Genomic DNA, 23,501 nt, shown 5'->3' with positions numbered 1-23,501 from the left:
TTCAGCTTTGAGAAGTATTGGGTGGAGAGGAGTAATTTGAGTGCTGCTCAAAATGAAACAAAAGGCAACGCGTTCTGCAGCGCATTCATTTGAAGAATATCGAAAACCAGTGATTTAGCTAAGTCTGTGGTTAAAACCAACGTGATTCACAGAACAAGTGCAGGCCACTGATTGTGTTTAGTTTAGTTTTTAAATAGAACGTATGCTTGATGAATACTCCTCATTGTGCCCACTCAATAGGTCACAACAACCGCACACAGTGTTCCTGTGTCCGACAGTTAACCTTTCTTTTCTGGTGGCTTGTTTCCTATTGTCTCCAACTTGCTAGCCCACTCTGGTCATTATTCTATTGTACGAAACAGTGTGCAAAAGGCAGTTGGCGGGTAAAACGATCAAATGAAAATGGTCCGAGACAGCGGGGCACAATAACCCAGTAGCGGAATTAGCAGTAAACCAAGGCTCAATTTCTGTCGTTTCTCGGAAAGTTAAAGAGGGAAACCCTCACGTGCAAAAATTTTAGCAACTTATTCCTGCTCCACTGAAGTAGATCCATTCGCATGCCAATTTGGTTCTCGGGGGAGACCCAAATGAATCTTTCGTCACGATTAGGTACAAGTGGAACATAAGGTTGAAAAAACCTGTGGGAGTGCACCGAGTTGATTAGCTACAATAAGGGCGGAAACGGTTGGGGGCTGTCGAAGGGATTTCAGCGGCCTTAGGAGTAGTGTGTTAAGTCCATTTATTGGTTTTTGATTTTCAGTGAAATGACTTTAATTAGAAAAGTATGGTTAGGCAGTGAGGTGAGAAAGCACATTAAACCGAGTTAGACGACTTCAAGGCCTATGTTGGAACTGTTTTAGAATGCACCAAAGTACGGTTCATATTGTTTGAATTTACAGACTGGTGAGGCGGTAACTTAAACTCCACAGCTAGACTGATTGCGAAAACGCAGTTCACCAATGGAGTATACATGAGTTTTTTACTCCAGTTCGCCTTCTAAAAGCCTGCCAAGCTGAACGTCTTGTCCAGTTAACGTACAAGTATTCCAACACAAGATACATTGCGCTTTACCGTCATAATTCCTGACAGCGTTTTACCATTTAGGTCATATTGTGGCAGGGCCTCAGCGATGTGTAGCAGGCATCGCAAAATAAGCAAGTGGAAGCCGTTTGTTGTAGAAGAATCAAACTATCGGAAGAAAAATAACATGACCGAGAGTGTCCGTGGGAGAAAGCTGGACTCGAAAAAAACACTGATTTAGGTTTCTGCTGCCAACATGAACCGGTACCAGTTCTTTGATGCAGCACTAGAGATGATGGTTGTTGACAGCATTAGGAGGAATACGAGAGCAACACAATGTGACATCCCGGTGAGCAGGAAATCCGGAGACCATCCGGAATACAGCAGCCAGGAACAAGAATAAACACAACACGAATATGACAGTAGTGACTGAGTGTGGGCGGGAAGCCCGCTCGTATTCAATTGGATTCATTCACTGTCTTCTGACTGATCGCATCTGATCTGGCGATCACTGCTCTCGTTACAATATCACAGCTGGGTTGTAAACTGATGATGTGGAAAGCCAAATTTAGCCAGTAGCACAATCATGCACGAGAGCCATATCACACCGTTCTGTGTGCGAATGCTCTGAACCGATGGGAATCGAGAACCTTGGTTTATTTTGGATTGGATAATAAATCGATTACAGCGCCGGCTTCATTGAATGACTGCTCACAAAGAACAACTTGGCATCATGAAATCTTTGGAAATCAATGTTTACGAGGCAAGATATTTCATTGGCGCACTGCCGTTTCAGCAAGACCAGTTGAGCAGGGAATCAGGTCAGTTGCTCATTACGGCTTGCCGACAAACCGTCTCCATCTGCAGTAGTGTAGAGGGTGAGATCAAACTACGACTCTCCAGCAGGTTGGCTATCCAATGAAACGTCCTCCGTAGTTGTCTGATTACTTTCGGTATTCCGCATCTGTTGATCTGCAATGTGAGAGAGTGCAACATTGCCGCTTGGTGAGAGACCTCCCAATCAGCACTTGCTCAGTCATCAAGCTCGTTTATGACAGCTCTCGGCCGTGTGGCTTCTCATCGAGTTGGACAGATGTACCTGCAACAGGTGGCTTGCGTTACCTTCCCATTCTCTATACACTTGTTCGTTAGCATGTAGTGCGCAAGGTTTTTTTCAAATTTGTTCGTTCGCTTGCTGTGGTCAGTCCGCCAGGGATGAAGCCTGGTTCTGCTTTAGTGTCAAGGTAGTCAAGACAATAAACCATTGTGAAACTGATTCGCTACGTTCGAAGCTTAGTCAGACCAATGGCCGGTCGTTGAGTGATAAAGTACACTGTTGCCGTGCCATTTCAACCTAAACTCAGGTAACCAGGAAATCGTGATGGAGGTGGGTTCTTAATTAATTCATGCTGTTCTCTGACAGAATACAACCAAAGTCATCCATGAATAACTAAACCTTGATGTGGTTTCCACAATCGTGACCTGGTGCACTCAGCAGACAAGCCAGAATTTTAATGATGAATGCGTAGAGGCGCGCGAGATGCTTCCAGATGAAAAACCTCGCACAGCCAAATTCGACATTGGTCGTCAAAGGTTAGGGTCTATTGTGAAGTGCGGAGTTTCGCTAGTTTCCTCTAGAACAAAAATCGATTGGGAAAGTTGAGAAAGTGAGCGCCTTGAGAGGATGTGAAAGACTGTCGAAATTTCAGGTAAAGTTAGAGAGATCGCCACAGGTCTATCCAGTCTTGCAAGTAATTTTCGCTCAGTTGAGTAAGGTTAGTCAGAACCAAGCGTATCGGCTGGTTAGTTTCTCCACCAGTGCAAGTACTTTCTCGGTCCGTAGTACTTTGGCCAGATGAATCACGTTAAGCGTCCTACACTGAGATAAAGTGCATGGCCAGAATTCGCAACAGTTACGCCTGTAGTCATGGTGGAGGGACCGATAAATCCAGCCATCGCAACTGAAGTCCGCCATGTTAGTCACTGGACTACCGGCCTTGAAAAAAACCTGTTATTATTCTTGTGTGTGGATCGGCCTGGGTTGTCGGTGAGATTAAGCAGTGCAAATCTGCGTGGCATATGAAATAAAGTATTCCATATGAGGGTTGTTTAGCAAGCACTTTGATGTCCAGAAGAATTCCTCCTAGAAACTACAGGATACTTAGGCCGAACAGGATTTAGACAGTGCATTTCAATCCAAAACAAATCCGTCTTACACACAGTTGCCGTTTAAAAGCGACAGGATATCTCAAACTAGCTCACGTTGCATAAAATCTCGCCAAAAATATTCAGAAAAGCCCAAACACAGATCCACGTAGTTAGCATCTACATGGTCATTACAAATCCGCAAGGTAGATTTCTAGCCTACCATTCTTCTCAGCATTAAATCTCTCCATTTTCTATCAGTGTTCCACAAACTATGTGGGTCCATCGACCTGGCGTTTAGCCTAGACAACAACTGAGGGCTTGCCAAGCACATAACCGGTGCAGTTGCAAGCTGTCTAATTGATACGGACCACCAACTAAACCCCACCCAGCCATTCAACACGACTCTCCATGTGCCGCCTAGTCGTTCGAAGGTCATTCACAATGATGAATCCGAATCGGAGGAAGCGATTCCAGCTAAGTTGTGCCAACCATCACTTTGTCATTGAACTCAATAGAACTTGGTCTAATCGATGAAGCCTCTTTGGGACAAACCAGAAGCTCGTTTAAAGACCAGTGACTTCTGAGTTATGACCAATGAGGTCTAGCCTGCTAGGCTTTCAACGCTGTTAACTATTTGTAACTGTACTTGTCTGATAGGGTTATATCTCGAAGTAAATGTGCGTATAGATTTTCCAGAACAGAGGTAATTTCCAATGCAGAATCATGAGAAAGTATCAAGTCGTCAGTCACTCACGATTTATGAAAAACATTGGTCAGTACACTAAACTTTTTGGAAGACCCAACGCTAACCTACAAGGGTGGATTAACCTGGGCTTCTCAAGAGGATTTAAGAACCTGAATTTGAGGGTGATAAATCTGTGCGATTGAACATTAAATATTGAAAAAGTAAGTAGACCACCGAAGTAATCAGTAGGATAAATCCTTATGCAGCATAGAAAACAACGGTGATTATCGGGAGCTGGAGGAATACTGAGTGATCTCGTGTTGTCTCATTCCATCCTTCAAATGTATTGCCTTCAATCAGGATTATGGCGAATGCCGCTGTTTGCCTATCCCAGGCTAAATTACTAGCTAAGTCAAGACAAATTTTTGTCGAAGGGAGTTAACCAACAGTTTAGGTCACTGTAACATCTAGGATTTTGACTGAAACTGTTCGGGTTGACAGTTAAATGAAAAATTAGCTCAGTGACAAGTTTGTCCTGGGGGGGGGGGAGGGGGTTAGTCAGACATTAGAAGAACCGGTAAATATTCCCACCTTCGAATTTTGGAATTCCTGAGAGAAGGTTCGGGCCATTTAGGAGCGCTGAGTCTCTGGACTACGAACACTCATTAATTTTAAGCTATTTGCCACTCAGGATCGAGCACAGTGGATGAGCGACCGAAAGAAATGTGGAACATACCGATTCGCGATACAGAATATTTCATCCCATAAAGCGCCCTTTGCTGTTGGCTTCACTCAGCAAATTCTATTCAGTGGAATGCTGGTGACTAAGTTGGTGTGTGGTTGTTCGTTTGTTTGCTGAGATTGGCACTGCGGTGGTGAGTGTTTCGGCACTACCCTAAGTGACGTCATCAGTGTGTAGAAGGTAGCGTTGTGTCATGGTTAATCGGGGAATGTCAGCTCAGAATGCGCTTGTCTAAACAAGCACTCTGATGTCCTCAAGCCACCCTTGTGAAGCGTTCACACAAAAAAAGATTTCTTTCATAGGCGGCGCATAGCTTTGAAAGCACCGGCATCTGAACGCCGGATGTGACACGCGAGGTCATCATATTACCATTACTCTACTAACATATGATAGAATCATCTGAGTTGTCTGTCTCGGTAGGCGAAAGCTTCCACGCTTGGTTCTAGACAACCCGACACGTATCTACTGGGCATATCTACCAGACACCTGAGTTAAGGCATATGCTTTAACAGACCAAGGTAGTCAGTCGAACGACAAGTTTACCGGACCACCACAGATTACTGTGTCACAGGGAAGAGTCAAATGGTGGAATCCGACCATTTGAACTTACTCGTTACAAACCATCTTGTGGTCTTTCTGAGGAGTGTATTGGCCGCATTTCTGTCTGCGTCCCTCCATTCTAATTTCGTCTAATGAGCGGCATTCCAGTGTGACTCGGGTTGCGGTTCAAACAGCGAGCCAAACGGCGGAATGGTTAGCTTCGTGGGATGAAGTCTGAGTTATGAACGACTCCAATATCTTTGTTATCTCATCGTCCTTCTTACTCATGGATATATCTGACGATACATTGGCAACATCAGAATGGTCAACCACAACGCAGCGTAAATCGCAAATGAGCCAATAATATTACAGGAAAGGTATGTAATAATTGGCCAAACATATGAGGTGATACTAGATACTCTTCGAAAACTATAGAAAAGCGGCAAGGTAAGGAGGAAGTACCCAAGAAACTCTACACTGACAATATATCCTCGATTGAGGAGGAAACATTTACAAGTCAACTGCCAAGCTGGGCAAACAGATCAACGACCATCTGATTAAGCACTTTCCAGGTTTCGTGGTGATGAAATTAGATCACACTACACGGCATGAACATTAACTAATCAGATGTGTAGCTAGTTAATCAATCAACCAATCAATGAATGCGACGCCAACGAGGATAACAAACATTTTGGGTGTGAGATGTAACCATGAGGTTGGTCCACAATTATGCCAAGCCGTCCAAATTAGTGGGTGGATTAAAGCCAGCAAATCCCGAGTGGGTGACAGGAAATGAGTGCAAAATTTATCAATAAACCTATTATTAAGTAATTCTCCAGCTGTTTCGATGCCTGGTCACCATGCTATCCGAAAGAAGCACGGGGGCTATGACAATGCCAGGCTGCCCAATTCTAGAAAGGAGCCAGTGAGGTGCACGGGTTTGGCATGAATTAGGGACCATCCAGGCACGAGTTCGCACCTTAAACTTGTGCAAAAATGATCTAAAAATAACTCAAAGATATTCCAAAACTTAACCATTCAAGTGATTACTAGCACTTTCTTGCAAAGCCTGAAATGGGCTTGTTCTGAACTGTGTCCGGACCGACTCTAATGGCATCTCCTAATATCTCAACAGAAAACAGGATGCTCTTTTTCTTTACCTTCAAATTGTGAATTACAAAATGTAAAAGTTTCTTGGATGACCTGTTAAAAACCATGTTCTCAGCCGAATAGGAACGCCTGTGCACCCGTAGTTCTCCGTCAGGGATTTGCACTAATTTAGTAAAATTTGCGCGAAATCCCCGCAGAGCGTGAGCATTATCCTGGTATTTGATCAGCGTCTGGAATTTATACGCTCCGAGGGAAGCATGTTAAATTCCTTTTAAAACTTTGGACTAGGTGTTATCAACTGGTATGTAATTAACATACGTGTTTCTATCTAGCATACCTGTTTCATAAGACATCAAGGTCATTCTCGTTGTGTTCGGCCTTATTAAGCCTAGCTTATCTGGCCTATCAGTGATTTACATTGCCGAAGGTCTCCTTTTCAATAGATTGATCGTTTGCACGATCGATATGAGGTAAGCTTCTGTCCTCGTTTTAGACTTTTCCCGAAGTAATGATCAAAATAACGCTAGTAAATTGGAAACAGTGGAAAGAAACTAGTACTGATGCTTTAAGTGGTGTTTCGTTATTCACCAACAAACTCCTCAGTCGTGAAGCATCGTCGTAAGCTTCAAACCGGACGAGGCTGAAAAATTGTCCCACTTCGCTTCAGTGGGATTACTGACTCGAGAGGGGGTACATTATCTGACTGATTAGCAGTTGCCTTTATCGTTTTCCCATCACTCTTTTGAAGACTCCAGGGTTTAATTCTTTCGATGGGACACCCAATTACATCGGGTTCAGCACTCTGTCTTTCGTAAGATGTGTAATGCTGATGGTTCCCAATAAGGTTTTAAACAGATGTCAGCGCTTCTCGGCTTTTCAATACAGACTGGCCTTGCTTACGGTAAGAAACTTCCATCAAAAATCACAAAACCACGTCCGACAGGCTCACCTCTCCACCAGATCAACAACTTTTGAACGACCACCTTTCAAGGTGGTCGGGTTTGAGAGCGTCGGTGATCTGGTAAACTTTGCTCCCGAAGATTCTACAATACCAGTTTGGCAAAGTGTATCCGGCACCGTGTTGTGGTCAGTCCTATTATTAGCCGGCTTGCAGGTAATTTCATAAGTTTCTCCAAAGTACGAATGTGAAACCTGTGAGGTGTACACCAGATAACTGATTAGCCAGAAGGAGTAGGCCTCGCAAGCTGCGGAACGCCTTCTCCCAGAAGTTGATTGTAACGTCCAGCGCACTAAACTGCACTACAGAAAAGCTTCTGATCCTTATCAAAAGTCCTTTAGGGCTTTCAAAACAGCTGAATGCTTGGAAACATGGGAATAGGGCATCCAAGCCATGTCCCATGCGTCCTCAAGTAGGACAAGCTCTAACACCCAAGGTAAGCGGAACTGTGAGTCGTTGGCTCCTAGTATGGTTTACGGATGAAAGTTCAACCCTGATGCTTTTCAAATTCTTGGATTAGTCAAAGATTAGGATACTTTTTCAAATTAATTTATGCATCATTCCATTGCATTGTGAAGTAAACTCCGAGAGGAAGGAAGACCAGCTCAGCCAAATTTTGTTGGCCTGAGTAGTCCATGGTAAAACCTTCCATTCGCCATTTCTCATTCACAGACTCTTCAAATCCTTTAGGTAAACAGTAGTGGATCATGTGCCCATACTATGGCTCTGTGGACGCACTATTAACAGGTTGAACCAACTTCTGACGGTCAGCTGTAGTAAAGTTAAGAAAGGTTAAATGAGCACGAAGGTGAATTTTGGCACAAACTACCCTGATGGTGTCACAGTTATTGCGCCGGTGTAGAGATTATGGTACCTAAGGAGTTGAACCAGCAAGAGGGTTTGTCCACAGATCACTTATAACCAAAGTACGATTAACGGAAGAAGACAAGGTTCCGTGGGAGCATAGATGGCTTCAAACGGAACGGAGTGACGTGAATGCTTAGTTTGAGAGATAAATATCTTGGTAGATGCTACTGCGGTTGCTGGCCAAGGAGTCGGCTGGGAAATTCTTTGGAATTCCTTTTCGAAACGTTCTTAAACGGTCCTGTTGTAAGGCAGGTTTCTTCCTCAAAAAACTCGACGAACGGATCAAGGCGACAATACAGTCATTGTCGGAGGATGCATACGGTCTTGGACCTCATAGTGTAAAATCTTGTGGTACAAATTTGTAAGACACCAGTCGCTGGATTTTGGTGGAGATTCCTTCAATAATAAGAGATTGGCCGAGATCTCTGACGATGGTTGTTGCCAAGTGTTCCACAGTACCGGCTTTTTGGTAGAGTACGCTGAGGGATGATGGGCTATGTATTTTGCCCTCACAATCATTGAGGAAACAAAGCCCCTGAGATAAATACGAGATTTTGTTCAAGACAGTTTGGATGCTAGAATATGGTTCGCCAATTCAGCCGGTAAAGTCGATCAAAACAACGTTGGAAAATTCCTTTTCCTGAGTATCTCATCCAATAGAAAAAATATGTTGAGGATGAAGTTAGAATATGGTTCGCCAATTCAGCCGGTAAATTCGATCAAAACAACGTTGGAAAATACCTTTTCCTGAGTATCTCATCCAATACAAAAATAGGTTGAGGATGAAGTGATCAGCTATCGCGTGCCAACAGCAAACCGAACATCTTGAGGCCGTGCTTAAACAGCTACTTGTAGCCTTCCGGAAAATTCTTCAACAGCCCATGACAGCTTCTGTTCTTTCGGGGCTCACTTGGTAGACAGTCACCAAGGTTTTCACAAGAAAATGTACCGCAATTTCTTGAATACGGTACCAGCTGAAACATATCCAATAGTAGGGTCTCCAAAACGAGGGATTAAAACGTTTCATCACCAACTGAGATGACATTGTCAGTGCGGGGTTGAGTGGGTGAATTCCTCCTCTACTGCCTGTGCCTATACAGCCTTTAAACAGCATCTGATGGCTCTGAAGGCGTTCTCCGCCTAGTTTGATTTCCCTCCATGTGAATCTGAGTTGGTCTCAATCTCTTGTGTCTGGTTGGTCCGACGAGCGCATTCAGTTCAACAGTTTTGTGTGTGATTGTTTTGCCGCGATTCGGTTGTTTTCTTCCTGTTTTGTGGTCTGAGTTTGTTCTCTTGATTAACTGGTTCAGCGGTCTCATGATTTTAGTAGGTTTATTCCTTTTATCCCATTGGTCCGTTGGTTGTCGTTCAATTTCTTGATTTCCCATGTGGCTCAGAGTACCGTGGCTGTGGTTCTTTTGCTCGTAACGCCTGACAGACTGATCATTGTCGATGTGTTTATTGATCGACTTTTGTGTGGAGTACTAGGCCCCGGCAAACTCTCGCTCCCGTTTTATTCTTGCGTGAGCGAGTATCTGAACACTGTCCCAAATGAACTTGCGTCCTTCTCTGTCTTTGTGAATTGGGACAAGTGACATTGGGACATGTCTTATGCTAGCAAGCTTAATCACGTGTATTCTGGTAGTAAGTTTTCTTTCAGTTTGGCCAACATGGTGTCTGTCGCAGTCGTTGCACTTAAGTTTGTAGACCACCTTCGTCTTCTTCACTGCATCCAGCCATTTTTGGTTTAGAGAGAGTGCTTCTCAACGTGTTTGCAAGCTTGAGGGTGACTGTAATTTCATATTATCGTAAATGTTGTGCAGTCATCTCCACGACGTTTCTGATACACGGCAGCGTAATCTTCCTCTCTTCCGGTTGTGTTGACAGATCAGCTTGTTGATCGTCTCGTAAGCACCTCCATTTTGAATTCCTCGGGTAGCCGTTAGTTCGGAATGTCTTGTAGAGTCTTTAATCTTCTTTTTTTCTTCGCCTCTGTTGTGTTGCAATTCGTCTCGATCCGCGTGAATATGGTTCCAACACATCTCCATTTGTGGCAGTTCGGATAGTTGCTGTAGTAGTTCAGAACCGGGTCTGCATGCGCCTCTTACTTGCAGTTAGTCGTTTCTTTTCCTTGTGACGAGCACACCTAGGAGGGCCCCCGCCGTTTTCATTGTGAGATGAATGTCGGGCAACCCGTTGTTCAGCAGTTTTTTCGCTCGTGACAGCTTATTTCTCTTTACAATAGCAAACATGTCGTACACATTGCTATTCATTCAATGTTTCAACACTGTCTAAACGCTGCCACATTTCCTGATAGAGCTCTTTGGTTATCACATGGAAGTTTTAAAGTCAAAACACGGCCAAGCGTAACCGAAACGTCGGATTAATATATCCTATTCCGTTCCATTGAGTTATGACATCATAATTTACATAATATACACCACCTACTATACTATACTATACTATACTATACTATACTATACTATACTATACTATACTATACTATACTATACTATACTATACTATACTATACTATACTACACAACACCGCCGCACATCCATTTTAACACAATTCAAGCCAAATATGGCCTGGAAGTCGGATCTCTTTTGCTTTCACCTGCTGTGATACAACCAGACTACTCTAAACAAATTATGCTTTCTCACGGGAGTTTTAGTTTAGTTAAACATTGTATAACAATGGATTTTCATGCCATTGGCTTGGTTAATACCAGTACCGATGGGAATCGTTGCGAGAGGCCTGGTTACTTAGAACGGGTAGCGTCCTCTCGAAACTGAGTGCAAGTTCGACGTCTTAGTCTCAAAATGAAACAAATAACCTCTGGGGTATCTGAAATTGTATGTCGTGATCGACAGATATGGGTCAAACAAGTGCACTCGATGGGTGAATATCACAGTGCAAAAGTGCATCGACAATAAGATATGTTCCGGTGACCTGAATTCAGTTATACTGTAGTAAATAACGTTTGTCAGCTTCAGTACTTTTGGTAGCGGTTAGTCTGGAAACGCATCCAAGTTCGACTCAAGAGTGTTACACTACACGTGTCGACACTCCTAAATCTTTTGTTTTTGTTAACAAACAGCTTGTAGACAATTACGGGTCAGTGAGATTCTGTGCATTAGCAACCAGTTTTTTCTAGCTGAATCAATGTTCTTCAGTTCCAGAGAGAGAGAGATCTGGGAAGCCGCGGAAGAATTGTGATGAACAAACCCTGAACGCGATTGTCAGTTAGCTGAGATGTGTGATGAATGCTAGTAGGTTTTGTTGAACTATTGCGATCAAAAGTGATTGACTTTGGGAACAAACTCGGAGTATTGGCGGGTTCGATTAAGAAGTTAGCGACCTCAATTCGACAGCGTTTATTGTTAAAAGCGTCTGGAATTTCTCAAAGACGATAATGTTCTGTAAGCGAAGTCAGTGTTCGCTGAAGAACCGAGAAGCACTGTAAGTATTTGAAGTCGTCAGTAGCGTGTGATAGTTGAACATCAGACGATTAGTTGATCAGCAATGTAAGTAACTCGCACTTAGGCAGGATACCGTTCCACCTGTCTGTCAATCACCAGGTCCACATGTGTTGATCAGCTCCTTGAATAAAGACTTCTCAATTGGAAGGTTCAATCGTCGTGTGAATGATTACTTCTTTGAACCGGTGTTAGGAGATTTTGGAATTTTCATTTGCGATTCCTGGTGAGAATGGAGCTTATCTACGGTGAAAAGCGGCAAAGCACTTTCCAGCCATTCTACGCTTATTGGGAATTATCAGTAGTGCATTAGTCAAGGAACCCAGGAAGGTTTGTGGGAACACGTACAATTTTCACCACCAGTGGCTGATCAGTAGTGCGACTGAATTTGTTGGTCATTTTTACGAATTCGGGAAGTCACACTGCTGCACCTGACGAGGTGTTGGAAGACCATTGCCAAATGTACTACATGACGCTTTAATCGATCTTCTGCAGTCCTCTTCTTTTGTTGACCGATCGATGAGGTCTTGGATTTTCAGTAATGCCTCTGGATTCACATCTCAGGTGGTCTGTAGCGTAGTAGTTGTTTTTTTTCGGCAATTTGGTTTTAACTTATTCATTCCCAGTCGAGGCGACATTGCCAGTGCGTTGAGGATGGATTACACTTGCACTCTCAGTTGATGGTATCACCTTGCAACCAAATCGATCAACTCAGCCAACAAACCTAAGTCCATCATTAGAGCTTGAGCTGCCAAGGTTCTCTTTACTTACAGCGTACTATGTAGAAACAGTGTGGAAAGAAACCAAAGCAAGACACAGCTAATGTTTTAGTTTGGTAGAACAAAGAATGAAGTTAATTTGCGTGTGCGGTCATGGGCGTAGGAATTTGTTCACGAAAGAAGTTGGGGTAGTTAGAGCAGATGACGAAAAAAATTGACAGCCGAAATCTGAGTGCATTCTTCATACTGGAAACTGTGTAAAAAACAATCGCTTGCAAGTAAGGTTGTATGCTTTGCCACATTTGTAGGTTATACCAATAAATAGCATTCTGCGAGTAAAGCACCATGACTGCATTGAAGGTTTCACTACGGAATCAATTGCTAGAAACGGTTAGACTGGAGCTATGGATACCTATCAAAGCTATTCATACAAAGGATTTAGGCAGGAAAGCTGTCATACTAACGGATATTACGTGGCACAAAAAACAGCATCATATCCAGGTCCGGAAGTCACCGGTTCGTGTGTCGTTTTTTCGTCTGGCTCTTTCAATCATTGTACACCGAACAGGCTCACGTTCACTGCTCAGAATTCCAGTCATAGTGAGACTGCGCCTGCGCTGATTGGCTGTTGCCTCTGGGTCGATATGGCGTAGATCGCGTAGCACACAACAGGCGCGAAATACTGGTTTGTAAACACTTTGATCCATTTAACCCAGTGTTGTGTTGATTGTGTATCGTTCGGATCAGGTGTGGGATTACTGATTACGTCAGAATGAAACGACTCGAGAGCTGAAGAGAACACCGAGCTGATTTATTGCCTTTTCGGAAGACATTCGGCTGGACTGTTTTAAACGTGAGTTCCAAAAGCCTTTATATGCCGTTTTAACTGACATGTTCGGGGAAGGAAACTCAAAAACTAGGTCAAACTCAAATATAAATTTCTACGGATAGAACAAGGATGGTGCCCTTCAAACCGTCTTTTCGTAATCAACCAACATACCAATCTAGGAGTTGCACTGTGTGAATAGGAGCTCCATAAAACCATCCATCCATGGTGGGAAAGTTCTTCTGAAGCCTTGCAGCTGAGGATATTGTAAGTTATCAGGCTCTGACTTAAAATGTGTTTTACTTTACAAAACACCAACGGACATTCTGATAGGATGAATATATCAGTGAGGATAGCCTAGAATTTTCTGTCTTCTCATTGGTGACTTACCGCCGAGACTGAAATTTTGCCACTGGCCAACGGAATGCATCACGGTGGACTAACCTGCGTGAGATTTTGTGGTTCAGGCCACGTACAGAATAAACCACATGGAGCGGTTCGCATTTTAGGATCCCTGTGATGTGCTTAAGAGGTTCCACAGTGTCATCCGATTACCATGCAGTCAGTTAAGGTCTCTATGAGTACAAACAGACTGGTTTTCGCTTTGTTGTGGAATCTGGGAGTTCTTTTTCACAAAACCTCCAGAATGCAAATTGATTTCTATGGCTGGGAGTGGGATGCGGAAAAACCAATCGGTAGGAACACAGTTAGATAACGGAACTAGTTTGGCTTGTGTCAATTTGTTATGGACCTGTTTTTGGGGAAGGGGGGAGGTAGAGGCTTCTTCACGAGAACAGGCACATAGTTTTCTGCTCCCCCTCTAGAATTATCCAGCAGGTAAGCTCCGAGACTTCTGACTGGTTAGCCTAGACTTCTTAGGGCTGATTTGAGTTATTGCTCAAAATGACTCACTATACACAACGAGAGAACTAAACTTACTTTGTTGACATAATCTACTACTCAAAGGGTTGCTGAAAACGTTGCAAAATAGGATTATTTCGCAGCTGGATTTAGTGCTTGAAGAAGAACATTTCACACAAATCGGACTTTGTACACGCAAGAGTGGAAGAACAGTGCGCGTGACCTTGTTTGAACAGCGCGCGGAAAAATGCGCTCACATACAACCGACATGTTGCATAAATTACGAAAGACAAAAGGCACTTTTATGCATACGCAGCACCTTAATAGCTGTCTCCCTCGCTGAGTCAGTTCGATAAGACTGGTCACACTTAGCCATTTCATTAGCTTCTGCAGTATGATAGCAACGCAGAGTGTTTGAAAATGTAATGCAAAATGATGTTGCAGGTCTTGTCTTACGAAACTCGCATCACCCGACGCATCAAATCCATGGAGAATTTTTCCCCATTGATTTATTAGATATACACTAACCCAACATAACAGGGCAAGCTGCACTTTATGTGTAATTCTTCTGCTTGACTAACTGCGGACGAACCAATGCCATTAAATGACCTTTCGGAAGGCTTCATTTAGTTAAGTATCAGGCCTTACACAAGATCTGATAGTTACTAAACCACGGGGCCAAAAACTGACGCAGTGTTTGCAATTTGTTCTACGTTGTGTCTTTGACGAAATCGAAATTGGATTCCGTATTTATTCGGCTTATTGGGCACGAATGTAGGCATCATGATGTACCCACCCCCATAATTACCTACAAATTCAACTGTGGCACAGTTACATCAGACCATGACTTCTCCCGCGTGTCCTCTCAATTTTTAGTGGAACATAAGCATCTTTTAGCCCGATGAGGAGCATCCCCGATAAACATCTGCCCTGGCAAATTTACGGTAGAATCCACAACTAGATTACAGGCCAGTTCTCTTTAATTTCTGTGATTTTACCTCTTCAGAACAAGTCGTACGACCTGGTACCATGGCCTAATGCGGAATAAGAAACAGAGTTTCGACTGCACAGTAACGTTTGGTTTAACCGTGGAAATGATGTTCACCCAAAAGCTTCTCAGGAGCTGGTCAATGCCATAAATACCACCTTGACAGAAAACTGTGGCTTGCCATCTTTCTTTCCCCAGTAGTTGTAGACGCATAGGCCACTATAACTGTTGGCATTAATAGCCTATAAGATTTGACAATCCCGGGTGTATAACCGATTGGTGAAAGCGAGTCACCCACACAGTACGACGCAGTCGTGTCTGAGATCACCGGACGACTCTGTTGTGAAAAAAAAACAGCCCCGAGAGTACCCATTGCTATCTTTTTACAACCCAAAGACACGACACTTTCGCTGGTCGCCAAAATTGACGGCGTAGCCCGCCTGAAATTCCTCCGTCGTTTTTCGATGCCTTTTATCACAAAGTGATAGGCGAAATTGTCTAAAAAGCAACGAAATGGTAATTTGATATCTGAAAAGAAATGTACGTCAGGTTTTATTTAGAACATACGCGGAGCCATTTCCTAGCGCACAATTAAGTTTTTCTTGCGTATTAAACAAACAGTGTGCCCCAATGCATCGGCATTTCAATGCGGTGGTTGAAGAAACTGCGTTTGGAGCCCGCTGTGGTGGGTCATGAAGCATGGGTTCGATCACTCAGATGCAGAGAATGTTTTTTCTGCTTTGGTAAAATTTCCGACTGGGTATAACTCACTATTATCTGAGTCCAAAACCTGAAGTCACTTTTCAAGCTTTGGAAGGGTTGGGTAGGTTCTGAATGTCTATCGGCAGACGGAAACTGTAGAACATTATTCTATTTTCACTCACAAAAGGGCTGTAGAATTTTCGTCCGCGACACTCAAGGGTGTAAAAAACTAGCTTAGCTGTGATCACTCTGTTTACTATTCTATTTTATGTCCCCACCCGGATCTTTGAGAAGTAGGGATGCTGACTTAAGTTGGGTGTAAAATCGAAGGTTAAAGCTACAAATCGATGGATCACCTTCCTCAACAGCATCAATAATACTCGCACAGTAAACTTGTTGAATTTGGTGAAAACACAGATTCTGTTCAACAGTTTGAGCGATTCAGTACACCGAAACACAACTATGGTCTATCTGAGACTTCGCTCTCAGCGTACACCAAGTCTGTTAGACTACCCTTCTGCTTTCATATGTTACGGTCAATCTGATATTGCTGACCAGGTAGGATTAGTTCGTACGAGCGTCTTTACAGATTTCTATCTTTAGAAGCCCATAGAGTAAATGACTCGCCTTGTTACAAGAGAGGTGAAGCAAGCGTTCAAACCACGATGCAGTACTTCTTCAAGTAACGTTTAGAAACACTACGCTCTGTTACCGGAGTTCACATGTGGTGGGATAAAGTGCGAATCAAACCCTTTCGCAAGGCCTACTTCCTTCTTGAAGCTCCAGGGGTAAAGCGAAAGCACATGGCCGAGCTTTTCATCTATGTTTGATGCTGCAACAGTTGAAGTAGAGAACCAAACATAAAAAACCGTCAAATTACTGATCCGCAATGAGCCACGCGGACGCGAACTCTTACGCATTTTCCAAATGATAACTTCATGAAAGATGCTCCTTCTTCTTGTCCGAAGAGGACAAGTTGGACGAAGAGCCATCGATAGTTCTGTTGCTCTGATGTTCTGGCAGAACCGACTATTGTTCTAGATTCTTTCAGAATAAATGGTATGCATTACAGTTCCTATATGGGCCTCTAAGGTCAAATAAAACTACAGTTGTTTGGGGAGACCATGCCGAATGAGAACTGACCAAAGGTGCCTAAGTTTTGGAAGGGACTCCCTAGACCGGGTATCCTCTGAAGGTAGCCTTTCCGGTGGAAGTCAACCACGTTCCAAAGAAAATGAATTCCAGAAATACACTCATTTGCAAATCAATTTGGTTCTCACGGGACACTCAATCGAATCTCTCGTTTAAGATGTCCCTCAGCTGGATGTGCTGCACACAGGCGAAACCAGTCGTGGGCTGTCGAAGAGTTTTCAGCAACCTTGTGAGTAGTTTCCTTTATGAGAATGAATTCCACTTCTAAATTGCCATCCACCTCCAATTAAAACAATCCGACACCAACAGTTCAGTATAAAGGATTCTTGAAGTCAAAGGGTGAATTTGTGACAAATATTTATTGAAAAAAGGAAAACCGACGACATGTGAGGCGACTAAGTTAACCAACCCTTTAATCTTATGGAATCTTTTATCCGACCTAGTGATCCCGAGACATCGACACCAATGAGTCAGTTCTTAAATTAATCCTTCGATTCTCGGACAATTCCAACTTCTCATGTTTCTTAGTCCTATGTATAATCGATCGTGTCAGGTGATCATGGTTTCACATGAGAATAAGGGTTGATAGTCCTCATAAAGCGAGAAAACTGGAGTTATCTTGTGTTCCCTTCTGGGTCCTTGAGAGTATAGTCCTGCTAGTGGTACGAAGCATTTTTTACCCGTTATTCTTACCTTCGTTGCATTTATCTACCGAGCGTTCAACCTAAGTTCTGTGGGGCTTGTGCTCAGGTTATTTCTTTTCCCTTTATTTGAGAAGGAATTATTGACTAGCGTTTGCATTGTGCGTTTCTGGCTTCCATTTTGATTTATCGTCCATTGCATAGGCTCACGCAGTCACTGGATCCGATCCAACTGTGTGTATGACAGTGAGTTTTGTGAAATGTCATAGAGGCCATATGTTATTTCCTCTCCACATCATGATCATCCAAATTAAGACAGTCAAACTTGAAAAACTGTGGGCTGTTTACGGTCGAGTTGTGGGTGGAGAGGTCATAGAAAGCCATCAGCGTCACCTACATGACCCAGGCGATTACAAAGGCGAGCAGACACGGATATTCGTGACCACACCGGCGGTTCTACGAGTGCGGAAATGAGGTTCTCTGGATAGCAAGTAAACTAAATTTGGAGTTGTGCTCATTATCTGAGCGGAACCGATCATTGAGGCCTGTGACTGACGAAGATGAAATGATGTTCGCTTACACAGGTGCCAAGAACTTATCTGGATAAGAGGATCAGCAGGCTATTTTTTGGAATGTTACTGTGAGCTCAAAGCAGAGGCTGCCTTGCAAGGTGCAGTGCTTATCCAGAAAGAAAACGGGTATCTCAAATTTTACTGGGGCTGTTAAGCTGGATCTGACATGCTGCAAGAGCTTCCTCCATGGTCTCTTTCAGATGACCACAATACACAATCATGCAAAATACACAGTTTACTAATTCACCTTTCTAATCAATCCGGGTTACTTCGTTTGTGTTGTTCTTCCTTGTTTACAAAACCAGAAAGCAACCTGAAGAAGTTTAGCTCGGAAAGTTCGAGATGGAGGTATAAAGGATGAGTCGTGGATCAGTGGATCAGGTTCAAACAATTTTAAGCAAGTACGGCAGTGTCGTAATTTGAACTCTCCACTCACTGGAATCACGACTGCTTGTAGCAAACATTTGGTTACCGCTCAAATTCTGGCTGTATCTCATAGAAAAAGTGTTGAACATGACCTTGTAGTGTTTACACAATCGCAGAGTGTTGCACTGCAGACGGTGTACTTAAAGAAACAATCATTAGAATAAAGTCAGAAACTGAAAGACTGCAGGATTTGACCAAAGTTTACTCCTTCATTGTTGACCTCAGAAAGTGATACAGCGAAACTTTCCGGGTTGCCTCCCTCAGTAATCTAAGTCTGGTTCATATGAGCTTGCAGCTGCTCTCCCAGTTTTCCTATTTCATGAGTAGACTGATCATTTTGGTTGGACTCAGAACTACCTTGTGTGTAACATTTCCTTATCTATTTGAAGTTACTAGCTGTTACCGTCACCACTGAGGTCTCTGAGGCCATTTCAGCCTCGCAGATTTAATATGTCTCGGGATTTCGGCTGAATGCAAAATAGTCTGGGGTCTGTTTTGAATGTGTACCCAGCCTGAAGTACTGTAGACGGCTGTTCAAACATCTTAAAAGTTACAGGGTTTTAACAGACTATTCTCCGTTAGAACAATCATCAAAGTAAATTTCTTCGTTGACCAGCTGGCTGAGTGTCTCATGCAAAACTACCGGGTGCAATATGACACTTGCCGAGTCTCTGAATGCAATGCTCTGAGTCGAAAGTACTACTTACATATCATATCATAGGTGACAAACCACGTAAAAGTAAGGAGAGGAGAGAAAATGGTCTGTGGTCATCAGTTTCAACGTTGAAAAAATGAAGTGCCAGTTTTAACGTTGAAAAAAAAACATGAAGTGCCAGTTAGTTTGAAGTCACGAATAAGTCTTGATTACTCAACGGAAAAGCAAAAAAAGGTTAACTTGGTTCAATTTTCCACCCCAAAGGCTGCTGCAGAAACAGATCATAGTTCATGTGGGTCTTTCAATTTGATTACGAATTTTATGTGGTATAAATTTTTGGAGGCTTCGGGTGACTTCTCAGAAGGAATGCTGGACATATTCAGATGTCCAGAATACCAGCCAGAATACCCATACTCCCTGAAAGAACCTCGTGTCTTTCTGAGTTGTTGCCTAAAACTAACGGGAGCGAAAACAAGCTGAGTTGTCTTTTGCCAAATTGTTGATTATAATGGTATCCTGAGCGATATTTGAACGAAGAATAACAATCATTCGAGAACTTAGTTTGCAAATCGCTCAGACACGATAGGTTACCTCATCAACCCCATGAAATCTGAAGCTTTCGACTTTCATCAACATGGCGAACAGATTTCCGGTGGAAGAACGGTAACCAAACCGTTCTAGGAACGTTTTATTCTAATCTTATCAGGATAGTAGTTGACATACATTTAATGGACATGTACCGTAAGGTTGACCACATGGGACCTTTCCGAAGATCATTAGGCAGTACAAAACTAAACGTTTCCATAATTATGGAACCTTGTTAAGCAAGTTGCTCCAACTGTGGATGTTGACACAACTTAACAAAATAAATCACATAATTTACTACGCAGATTGGATTTTAACAGCATGTTTTCTTAGAGATTGCTTCTAATTCGTTGTTTTCGAATCACGTACACTGCCTCTTGGACTGAAGAAAGCAAACTGAAAACCGGCAGAGTAGGTCCCATACCTTTTTTAATGAGCTAGATGGATGGCGCACGATATTTCTAATTTCTGTTTCTTGTGGTATAAAATGAACCTTTCAAATCATGTGAATACTTATGTATCAAAGTCGATATTGCCAGTTTATCATCAAAATGCCTATCATTTGCTAAGGTGGACCATCGAATGATGAGAATTGTGAGGACCGTGGTTGTTTTACTTTCCAAGGTATTCAGATGTTGTCAGTCGGGACGTGGTTAGACTGAACCCTAAATTATATTGGCGCAGCTGACCAGTTTGTACACCTGGATGCGTTTGGAAAGCTGTGAGATTGCAATACCCGAAGCCAACATCAATCCAAGACATTCGGACACTTAGAAGTTATCCACTTAACATAGCAACAGCAGGCCCTGGGTAAGCCTGAGGAAAATTTGCCAAGTTCTCACTGCCGTTTCAACTCTGTTTTTCGCCCTTCATTTAGGCTTGTTTTTCGAAATTTGATCGACCCCACATGTATATAATCACTGGGCTTCAAAATAACATGAAAATTACGAGAAAGCAAAACCATGTGTTCGGCTATGATTTTGTTCAGCTACAGAGGCTTTCTCGGGTTTCAGTTAGGCCATTGCTAACGGTATCGTGTTACATGGGACCGACGTTTGCATGCCAACAGGCCACCGCGGGTTTAGCCCTGTATGGGGCTCTGCAGATGACTTCTCTACATACAATTCAGTCATACCACATTGTAGGGAGTTGTTCAACAGTTGCGTTGGTATGATTCTGGTTTGTGAGTGGGACTGGCCGTTTCTTTCACCAAACTAGGTGGTCTCAAATTCGTGTTCTGAAAGATCAAAGTCCACAGACGCTTAGTGTTTAGGAAGGCATGAATTATTCTGAAGAATTAACTGAACAAATTATCAGTAACCAATGGTAACCCTTCGAAGTGATCATATTTTCGTTCTTTTCCGTGAGATGATAGAATAATGGAACATTGTAAAAATAAAGCAGAAGTTTTCTCCTCATCAGATTATCAGACACTGGTTTCTAGCGCCTCAAAGTACCAAACGTGTCAACTTGCAATCTTGGTAGGAACCCGATCGAGAACCCTGCTAGCATGTAGATTATGCCAAATTGAGAATGACCATAACTCTAAAGGAGCTAGTGGTTAGTCTTAGATGAGATCCAGTCTTCCCTTTAAAGGGGATTTGGCCGCAGATAACCTGATTCGGTATCTACGCCGCATACTTCGGAAGACCTTCCTGGCCGCTCTACTCAAAGAGTCGTTCACAACTGATGTCTCGAAATGTAAGCTGTCACAACTAAAGCGGACACGATTCGCCCACACAACCTCAGTCTATGAATTGAGTCCTGCTCGGTTTGCTCAATTGAATGACCAGTAATGGCTAGGCGTATCAGGCACGACGTAAACAGTTCTCATACTTTAACGCGCATTCTCCGCCATATCCTTGTTTTACTGTATGGGTCGCTTCTATTTAGTTGATGTGTCAAACGCTTGCATTCCACTAGCCCGTTACTTTGAGCACGGCTACTTGTTACCAAGTTCCGATAGGTAACAGCACTGATTTCGAATGTCAGGTAACTATCGGAAAATCGATCTCCACTATACACAGCTTGTCACAATGTTCACAAATTCCAAACATTCCAACCACTACCTGATCAAAGAAATTCCTACTGGACGATCCAAGTAAGCCGTGATTTATCTAATGTTCCAAGCTATTCGAAGCTTGCAAAGATCAAAGAGTGTACAGTAAAGTTTGGCTTCCAATGTGCCTTCAAGGTCATAAATTTGTCTTGTGATTCTTTGTGAGCAGTTTACTGCTATGGTAATGTTCATGGGAGAACAGCTTGCATGGTGAACATCTTCGGTGAGACAACGTGACGCTCGCGGACAAAAAGATCTGCATGGTGAACATCTTCGGTGAGACAGCGTGACGCTCGCGGACAATGTGACAATCTTAAGGCAACAGTGCACAGAACGACCTAAAATTTGATCGAATTTTGCCACACTTTGACCAGTCTATCTGTCAGTAAGATAATCATTTAAACAAGCTGACACGAATACTCTTGAAGGTTTTATTTTGTCAGCACCCTTTTCAACAGCGACTAATGATCTCTTTCCTGTGAGACAACCGTTGTTTCCGCTCTCTAACTACTTTTCAAATCTTGTTCTACCGCTGATACCTCCAAGACACAATTCCATCAACTCAACATTTAATCGGTCTGTTTTTGACTTATGTGGCTAAGCAATGAAGACAAACTTACCTCCATAGAAGCTCAATTAGGGGTGTAGATGATCGATTAAAATAAAAATCAGAAAGTGTGTATTAAGGTACGGATAAAGTAATACTCAGTGGTGTAACCAAACGCAGCGACATTGGTTAGAGGGTTTGTCGGTCACATCGCACGATACACAATAGAAAATTCGGATTGGGTTGAAACATATGTACCACTGCCCTCTATCCGAAGCAAATCATGGTGAACATCAGTGTAGTGGGTGTAACCAGTAAAGATGTTCACATTCTGAACGAAAATGCCCAGATCAATTGGAGATAACTGTACGTTTTGAATCCGCATCAATTAAAAGACACGTGCCTGATGAACGGGACCATGTCCAACTGGTGTTGGTCAGCAATTGGTTTTCTCCACTCGGGTATGGTAAAAAACGTTGGTTCTGCCTTAACTCTTTGAAATGCTCAGGTAGGTAATGGACACTCAATTTTTGTCCCGTACAAAAACATCTTAACAGTGGAACTTAATGATGCCCTCTTCGCGATGATCGCAACGCAGATGGGCGCAACCCGGATCAGACAAGTGTGACCTTCTGTAGTTAGCCATGGTTTGATCTAATTTGATCTATGTGATGACGGTCGTGCACAGTCCTGTGTGAGCACCAGCGTTCCATGTGTAAGGCTGTATCGTTCATAACTTGCGCGGAGAAAAAGTTAAACTCAGCGGTACAGGACTTGGATAGACGAGTCACATAAATTGCTGAGAACTCAGGCCCGGAGCCCACCCGCATAACATTTTAAGTCTACAAAGGTTTGGTGTATTTCGGTCCGTACGATCTGGGTTGATTCAGAATGATACATGTCATAGGTCCCTCCATGAAATGACTTCTTACACAAACGACACATGAAATTCGACCGGAATGGAGTTGATGGTACATTAGAAAGGCCAAACTTTCAAACGACAGTAGGTTGGTTTATCGATCGACCTCTCCTTATGTATATTCTCGTAAATTCTACCGCAGGTGATATGCATACATTTCCACCGATTCCACTGCATGTTAGGTGAGGATTGCATTACACTGGCGGTCCACCATACGTCATATATCCTATCAGAAGGAGTAGGTCCTCCAATTTAACTGTACGTTTTGGCAATCGATGAAATCAAAAGTACAGCACACC

At 43.0% G+C, this 23,501-nt stretch overlaps 2 protein-coding genes across 2 annotated transcripts in view; one reads left to right on the top strand and one right to left on the bottom strand.

The window, feature by feature from the left end:
- Positions 1 to 7,196: 7,196 nt before the first annotated feature.
- The window catches only part of T265_14485 (hypothetical protein), a gene marked incomplete at both ends in the record, with an annotated part of 27,571 nt that continues 11,266 nt past the window's right edge, over positions 7,197 to 23,501 (bottom strand). The window contains one exon of the mRNA XM_009173859.1: positions 7,197 to 7,397. Within this exon, the coding sequence (XP_009172123.1) occupies positions 7,197 to 7,397 (201 nt within the window). The remainder of the gene's footprint in view (positions 7,398 to 23,501) is intronic.
- T265_08139 (hypothetical protein) overlaps positions 12,952 to 23,501 on the top strand; it is a gene marked incomplete at both ends in the record, with an annotated part of 23,206 nt that continues 12,656 nt past the window's right edge. The window contains one exon of the mRNA XM_009173852.1: positions 12,952 to 13,122. The remainder of the gene's footprint in view (positions 13,123 to 23,501) is intronic.

The sequence above is a fragment of the Opisthorchis viverrini genome, assembly GCF_000715545.1.
Source record: "Opisthorchis viverrini unplaced genomic scaffold opera_v5_203, whole genome shotgun sequence".
Lineage (NCBI taxonomy): Eukaryota > Metazoa > Platyhelminthes > Trematoda > Opisthorchiida > Opisthorchiidae > Opisthorchis > Opisthorchis viverrini.
This window is presented reverse-complemented; position numbering and strand designations above follow the sequence as displayed.